This window comes from Agrilus planipennis, unplaced genomic scaffold (assembly GCF_000699045.2).
Source record: "Agrilus planipennis isolate EAB-ADULT unplaced genomic scaffold, Apla_2.0 scaffold11, whole genome shotgun sequence".
In the NCBI taxonomy this organism is placed as follows: Eukaryota; Metazoa; Arthropoda; class Insecta; order Coleoptera; family Buprestidae; genus Agrilus; species Agrilus planipennis.
This window is the reverse complement of record NW_020440736.1, coordinates 2,156,435-2,164,689: the sequence shown is the minus strand read 5'-3', so window position 1 is coordinate 2,164,689 and position 8,255 is coordinate 2,156,435. Positions and strand designations below refer to the sequence as shown.

The 8,255-nt window shown below is 35.0% G+C and overlaps 1 protein-coding gene and 1 long non-coding RNA gene across 2 annotated transcripts in view; both read left to right on the top strand.

Annotated features, from left to right (window-relative positions):
- Positions 1-891, top strand: part of LOC112906141 — a 1,374-nt gene extending 483 nt beyond the window's left edge. The window contains exon 3 of the long non-coding RNA XR_003232203.1: positions 597-891. This is a non-coding gene — a long non-coding RNA (uncharacterized LOC112906141). The remainder of the gene's footprint in view (positions 1-596) is intronic.
- A 2,738-nt stretch (positions 892-3,629) lies between these two features.
- Positions 3,630-7,655, top strand: LOC108733934 (trypsin-2-like). The gene is made up of 4 exons (XM_018465296.1): positions 3,630-3,734; positions 4,395-4,578; positions 5,845-6,253; positions 7,461-7,655. The coding sequence occupies exons 1-4, from the start codon at positions 3,692-3,694 to the stop codon at positions 7,605-7,607; spliced, it is 783 nt and encodes a 260-aa protein (XP_018320798.1). The 5' UTR covers positions 3,630-3,691; the 3' UTR covers positions 7,608-7,655.
- The last annotated feature ends 600 nt before the right edge of the window (positions 7,656-8,255 follow it).

Genomic DNA, 8,255 nt, shown 5'->3' with positions numbered 1-8,255 from the left:
ACGACAAAAACTATTTATTTACACTAATTATTAAAGAACTTAAAAACACTATTAAATTATTACTAAACTTAGGTTATGAATTATTCTATTTATTTACACTACTGTTGATATATCACTATTCACTGCGCTATTTATTTCACTGCTATCACTGTCAATTTATTTCTGGATTCATTTCTGAAACGGTCAATTTATTTCTGATTATCTCGGCGATCGTTTCTTCCTTTAAATACTCTTTTGTTTACATTCTGGAAGCATCCGGATAGTTTATTTTTTCTTTGAACTCTTTAATTGCTTTTCCAGAACGCAGGTACGACACACATGTTTACAAATACGGTAAACATGAAGAAAGGCACCCGTGGCTAGTCGGAGAATCGATAAGCCGTTCACGCACACGTGTGCCCGGTCGCACACAAACACACTCGTGCTCGCTACAGTATGTTTCAGTAATTTCGTTTTTTCACTGTGATAATTTTAAGGTAAAATGAAATTTGCTATTTAATTCGCTGATTTCCGGTGTTCTTCTCGACTTTATCACACACATTTTATTCTGGTTTACTTTGCACTTCTTCCAAGAAATGCTTTATTTTCATTAATAGGTTTTCACCTCGCCATCAAAATGTAGGACAGCAAATCTTCATCCTCGATAAGAAGAGAGATCCTCACTGACCTTGTTTTAATTGTTTTATCTAATTTCATCTATAAAAGTACCTACCCACCTCATTACGTAATGCTAAAGTTTACAAAAACAAATTTTTGGGTACTTCATTCCCACAGTTACTAACAATAAAGCTGGTCGCTCCGGACTACGCTAGAGGGCAGGGCAGCCTCCTCTTAGGAATCGTGGGAATCTAGGAGTGGTGATTTGAGTGAGAAAGATGAGAAGATCAAAATAAAAGGTGAGAGGTTATTTGTGTAATAGTTTCTTTCAATTTATAGATATAGCTACTAGTTACCATCTACGTGGTAGTAATAGGGAGTATATATAGTTAAATTCGGTTTGGTTATTTACCGAATTTGATTTTGACTTTTTAGCTTTTTTCATTTCTAAATTTTCTGCGAGCGTTAACATTTTGCCTTTATTAATATTCATATGAATGAACTTTATATTAATTATTCACATTTAAATAATGCTGAGAAATTATGAAATGTTCTAAAAATTCAGTTTGTTATCTACGTATATTTGTCTGCATCGTCTTCCCAATCTGTCGTATGATGGTAGCATCACATGAGAAGTAAAAAAATTGATAAATACTATTTTATCTCTTATATTTTTTACAGTTTTGTTGTTTTATTATTTAAAAATTATAACGCTTCACAAAAAATTGTTGTTCAGAATTTAATTTACTTGTACACAAAGGATAGCCTTGAAGATTGTACTAAAAAGCAATAAGCTTGATAATTTCATGTTTTATTTAAACATTTATCAATGCTTACCAATTTACCACTGCTTAGATTTCTTAGTAATCACTAATTAAAGCGTTCGTATATACTGGTTGCTGGTAATCATTTGTATGAAAATGTTTAATTTTAAAAGTGTTTAATTTTATCCTTAGGAAACGCAGCACGTTTATGGAGTTTTAAAAGATAATAATTTTTATACTAAGACAGACAATTTTTAGACTAGTCGATGCAGAAAACTGTTGCACACGTCCTAATCTGAAAGACCAAATTTTCTGCAAAGTTTACTTCAAACCCTTTGGAATTCATACGGCTAAACCCGCTACCATTATTAAGAGTACCTAAGTGTAGTGAATAGCAACACATAAATGCAGATAAAATACTTAAAGAACTTTTTTTCTCATTAATTTGAGGTTATCTGTAGTGATATAAATGAATTCACTTTAATCTATTGAAAACCCTTCAAAAGTTCTTCTAGAACGTTTCATTATTAATAATAATTATACATTGGTTCGACGATTATGTGACCTACGTGTCAGGCAAGATCGTCATTGTTACTGCTGTCACCTCTCGAAGCTTGATGGTAGAGCAATGGTGCTTAGGGACTTGGATTCGATTCCCGACGAGGGCGTCACAGCAGAAACAATTTTCCTTCATTAATTCGGGGTTATCTGCAGTTTCAACAAAATAAATTCAAAATCAACTCATTTTAATGTATTAGAATCCCTACAAAAATTCTTCTAAAACTTTTCATTGTTAATAACTCTATTGGCATTCTATAATGTTGTAAATATCTGTTTTAAGCTGTAGACCCAAATTTTTTGGTGTCCAAATTCTTTTGTATTATATTTCTTTAAGTCTAAAGTGGCGACTTGTAAACAGTGCAATTTTATTTAGTGATCAGATTCGTTATTTTTGGTTGCTTCGTTTGGGGCTATGGTGCATCCCGTTGCTGACGAAGCCAGCATCCCAAATGCGATAGAGTCCATACTACGTCAAAGAAATTCTAAAGTTACCCTGGCAGTGTTTATTTACGCCGATCCAGAACTACAGTTTTCACAAGTCGAACTAGGGTTTACGAGCTATTTAGTTGTGGGTACTCCAAGTGATCATTCCTACACATTGGTTCAAACGGAAGTCATAGAAAGCCTATGACATTGTCAGTTACTAATAGTGGTTAATAATATGCAGTATTAATTTGAAATCATTTTTTGATTTTTTTTTATCCATACAAACATCCTCAGATTAATGAGGAAAACATTTTTGTTGCTGTTGTCATACCCCCGCCGGGAGTAGAACACGGGACCTTTGGCTTTACGCACCAATGCACTGCCCACTAAGCTACGAGAGATGACTAATCTGAGGAAGTTTGTAGTGGATAAAAAAAATCAAAAAATGATTTCAAATTAATATTGCATATTAACCACTATTAGTAACTAACAATGGCCAGTATGCCAGGTTGACCTGGATAAAAAGAGAAATAAGTATTCGAAATGTGGTGTTACAGCCGAATGATGATGATATCGTGGATAGAGAAGGTTAGAAATGAAGAGGTATTAGAAGGAATAGGAGAACAGAGAATGCTAGGGAGGTCAGTAAGAAATAGGCGAGATTATAGATTAATAGGGCATCGTCTCAGGAATGAAGGGCTAATCAGAGACATATTAGAAGCAGAAACAGAAGCTATGAGGAGGAAGGTAGACCTAGATTAGATTACAATTTATAAATAATTGAAGAAGTGGGTTGCTCTTGGTTTACAAAGGTGTGTGTCCAACCAGTCCAACATGACACAAATCAATAAAATCAAGTATGGAAAAAAAAGACAAAAGGGCAACACTGCGGTCAAATATGACGTCAGCACGTCAAAAAAACCAAGAAAGTAGCCCTTTCTGGGGTATCTTTCATCGCTGAATTAGAATATGGTCTCATACTTGCTCCAGATTATAAAGCTTTTGAAATATTTTAACTGCAAAGTCCAATTTAGTTGTTTGGATTTCAAATTAGAATATTTTGAAAGTTTAAAACAAGTGTTACTGCTTGTAGGCGGGGGTACGGTTAAGGCGAGTACCCCTTTTACATAACCTTTGGATACGCTCCTGGTTTTTCTATGTGGACGATATAATACATAATATAATGTACTTAATTAAACTTCAATCAACTACAAAAAAGATTTAAAAAACTTATCTTTAGATCGCCTTGTGTTTTTTATTTGATAAAACGTCATGTACGCACCGATACAAACACTATAAATACCCTGCCATTTATTTTTTGGTAGTTACGTATACGTGTAAGCATGAAGATCTTCCTGTTCACAACTTTAGTTTCCCTTTTCGTGGGTAAGTGTTTTTATACATCATCATCATCATTATCATCATCATCATCATCATCATCATCATAAGGTTGTCAGTCCTAAGACTGGTTGGACACGTACCTCCATACTTTCCTATCCTAAGCTAATCTTCACATCTCCCTAAAACTAAAACAACCACATCCCTAACTATTTGCGAACAGTAATCTAATCTAGGTCTACCTCTACCCCTCTTAACTCCCGTTTCTGCCTCTAATATGTCTCCGACTAGGCCTTCATGTCCGGGAAGGTGTCCTACTAACCTATCCCGCCTATTTCTTATTGAATTCCATAATATCCTCTGTTCTCCTATTCTTTCTAATACCTCTTCATTTCTAACCTTCTCTATCCTCATCATTTGCCTGTAACACCACATTTCAAACGCTTCTAACCTTTTCTTTTCCGTCGTGCCCACTGTCCATGTTTCGCACCCGTACAGCGCCGCACTCCTTTAACAACCTTTTTCGAATTTCTAGATTAATCATATGCGAACATAGAAGAGACTTCTTTCTATTGAAAGCGATTCGACCCTGCGCAATCCTCTGCTAAATATCTCTACTACTCCTTCCGTTCTGACTTATCTGACTTCCTAGATACTTAAAATCCGCCACTTCTTCATATAATATATATTGTTTGTTGTAATTTTTAGGACTCTGGGCTTTCCCTGGACAGATTGATATCGCTGAAGATGAACCGAGGATTGTCGGTGGGGAGATGGTTAAAATAGAACAATATCCGTATATTGCACAATTATACCTTAATGATGAATATTGGTGTGGGGCTTCCATTATTTCACCAAGATGGGTTCTCACCGTAGGACATTGTACTTATATGTAAGTTAATAAAAACACTTTGGCAAAAAGGGACAATAATGATTAAATGAGTGGAAATGAAGGATAAAATTGGAAAATCCTTGATTTCCTATTTTGTATCTTATTTAATTTTGATATATGCTCTGTGGAACTATTATTCCAAGCCGCGCGATAACATTCATTGTACTTTCAAAAACTTTTTCATTTCAAAGTGTGGATTAATATTTACTCATAAATTACTCATTTACTGTCTAGCATTTACACATATATTGGAACTAAATCTCTAGATCACAGTTTAGTAGTTTTCTGGAAAATATCGATACGATTCAGGGTCCGTCTGGCTAGGTCTAAGTTTTTCTGGGGTTTCATTAAATCATTTGGGAAAATAGTGAGGCAGTAACATTTCATTGATGATCTTTCACTTGTTTTTCTTCATCATTTCGTTCGTTTCATCCCCACGATTCCTAACAGAGAGCCTTTCGCTTTACCTTCTGGCTTTGTAATAGACCGTGGATCGACGGGACTGCGCGCCCACCAGCATTAACAGCTGGCAGGAATAAACCACACAATATTATCTTTAAAAAAAGAGCATAATACACGTAGTCCAGGCAATATATGGGCGGGTAAGTCACAAAAAATATTTTCTTGGATGTACGTTGTCAGTCGGTAATCTGATCGGGTATTTGATAACTGCGTAGAAAAATTTATCTGAATAAGTTTTCCCATTCAGCCGCCGATATTGCCTGGACTAACACGTTTCAAGCATTCCTCAATTTCTGGGATTTATCTTTCTCGGATCAAATGTGGGAAATCGAGATCGAGAAACATTAAATCATCATCATCATAGGGTCGTCAGTCCTAAGAATGGTTGGACACGCGCCTCCACTCTTTCCTAATCTTCGCATTTTCTTAAACTAGAACAACCCACATCCTTAACTATTTCCGAACAGTAATCTAATCTAGGACTACCTCTACCCCTCCTAACTTCCGTTTCTGCCTCTAATATGTCTCTGACTAGACCTTCATTCCTGAAAAGGTGTCCTACTAACCTGTTTCGCCTATTTCTTATTGACTTCCATACAGTCCTCTGTTCTCCTATTCCTTCTAATACCTCTTCATTTCTAACCTTCTCTATCCACGGTATACTCATCATCTGCATGCAACACCACATTTCGAAACCTTCTAACCTTTTCTTTTCGTCGCGCCCACTGCCCATGTTTTGCACCCGTACAGCGCCGTGTTCCAAACATACACCTTTAACAACCTTTTATTTTCCTGTTTATATAGGATTGATGTAAACAACCTTACATTACGTGTGGGTGCTACCGAGTTTAATGAAACAGCATATAATCGAATTATTATATCAAATACATACCTTCATCCCTCGTACGACGACGCAACGATGGACTACGATATAAGCATTCTCCGTCTTCAGAAAGACCTTGTTTTTGGAAATAAGGTTGGTTCAATTGCTTTACCACGACCTAACGTTGTTTTACCTGCGGGAACTGTGGCTACCATTGCCGGTTGGGGTAATTTACTTTATGAAGGTGGCGCTCCAATAGATTTGCATTCCGTAAATGTGCCAATTATTTCCAATGCAGATTGTGCTCGTAGTTATGCTAACAGCGCAGTCTTTATTACTGATAGATTCTTGTGTGCTGGTGAAAAACAAGGAGGAAAAGACGCATGTGATGTAAGTAGAAACGTAGATATTTTCATGAAAAGTAAGAACACCTAGCAATTTAAGAAAATATCAAATGCTTAATTTATTGATAAACAAAAAGGTTTATCGTTATGCCACAGTCTCATTTATATTTATTTCAAACTAGCTTTTCCCTGCGGCTTCGCTCGCAGAAATGAATATCGTTTCTCCGTAAAACCTTTTAACTCCCAACTCACCCTTACAACGTTTTAATTTTATGTAATGTCGCCATCCTTAGATTTCAAATACAAACGTGGCAACAACATTTCATTCTTAAGGGTTGATTTTTAAAAATTGCCAAAACACAAACACGTATTTGCTTAATTTCAACAATGAGCAACCTTCGAGCAAATCCGAGTACCTACAAGTGAAATATACGCCATGGAAACGTTGCAACCACTTTTCATCCGAATAATAATATCAAACAGCATATATACGAAGTTTCAAGTAAATTTAACCACAAATAAAGTATGTCCCAAACAATAATTGTAACACCTTTTTACTCCATCCCCCTATGGAGGTTAAATTTTTTAAAATGTCGCGATAGGTCTTTCAGAAATTAAATGAGGGACCATTAAGACCAAGTTTCAAGTAAATCTGACCACAAATAATGTATGTTCCATTTAAACATTGCAACTCCTCATCAGCACGCATCCCCCCCAACAGAGATTGAATTTTTTATCCATTTTCAAGTAAATCGGACCAAAAACAAACATGCAATCTTTGCAAACCCCTTTCAGCTTCCCGAAGAGGTAGAATTTTGTAAAATACTGAAATAGGTATATATATCACTAATTTTATATGAAAAAGCATTAAAGCCAAGTTTCAGGTAAATCTGACTATACTTTAGCTGTCAGATGCGTTTTGTTATTCGCTGTCAGTTGCGTTTACATTTTCTTTTCCCATGGAACGTGATAAAAAGTATCCTATGTTCGTCTCCTGGTTCTAAGGTACCTCCCCACCAATTTTCAGCCAAACCGGTTCAGCCGTTCTTTAGTTATAAATAATGTAACTAAAACGACTTTCTTTTATATATATAGATATGTTACATTTATTAAAAAATACGTTGAATCGGAAAAGGGTTTAAAGTGAATTTTATTTTTTACCGCTACATTAATTAAAAAATTAATAAAATTTAATGTGTTGAAAACCTTCCAAAAATTCTTTTTCTTAATGTCAGAAACAATTTTCTTTTTAGGGTGATCATGGAGGGCCATTGGTGGTGAATAAGACACTTTATGGTTTGATTTCTACCGGTATACGATGCGCCGATCCGAATTATCCTGGAGTTTACACCAGCGTTTCAAGTGTACGCTCCTTCATAACATCAGTGACAAAGCTATGATTGGGGGGTTGGGCAATAAAATGAAAAATAAAAAACTACTAGCATTACTGTTTATAGTTTTATTGCAGCAACATATTCTAGCTATAGTAGGCACTACATATACAAAGAATTTTTCACACATCATTGTGGGGGTAGGGAAGGGTGAAAGCTGTCAGATACCTATCTACCATGTGTTGTCGTTATTATTATCATTATATCATTTAGTGATTTGAACTCCTTAAATTCATTCCTTCTAAATTAAATTTTCTCTTAAACTAAATCCCTATTAAGAAAATTTATCGAATGTCACCCTCTAAATTGATTCCTTCAACGTGTGATTTAGATCCCTATTTATGTATTATTTCCAGAATAGTATCATTCTCAGAACCAAACTAAATTTCGTGGAATGAAATATTAATGTTAAGAATAATGTAAAAAACAATTGTGTGGTTTTATGAAACCACGATGCAAGTGAAACTATTCGGATTATAGGCATTTAACTGTAAATTTTTGAAAAATTATTCGATTTAGGGTATTAAAACTAAAATGGTGTTCTTAATCTTATATTAATGATTGGAAAATGGGAATGATAATGCGAAATCAATAGTAGACAAGATATCCAACTACAAATTTTAATTTCAATCTGCGTATCAGACTACAGAATACATA

What these genes read in the sequence shown, in the direction of transcription:
- LOC108733934 (XM_018465296.1), top strand. Translation starts at nt 3,692, where the DNA reads ATGAAGATCTTCCTGTTCACAACTTTAGTTTCCCTTTTCGTGG. An exon ending in TTTAGTTTCCCTTTTCGTGG is followed by an intron (nt 3,735 to 4,394) that starts GTAAGTGTTTTT and finishes TGTAATTTTTAG; the next exon opens with GACTCTGGGCTTTCCCTGGA. An exon ending in GTAGGACATTGTACTTATAT is followed by an intron (nt 4,579 to 5,844) that starts GTAAGTTAATAA and finishes CTGTTTATATAG; the next exon opens with GATTGATGTAAACAACCTTA.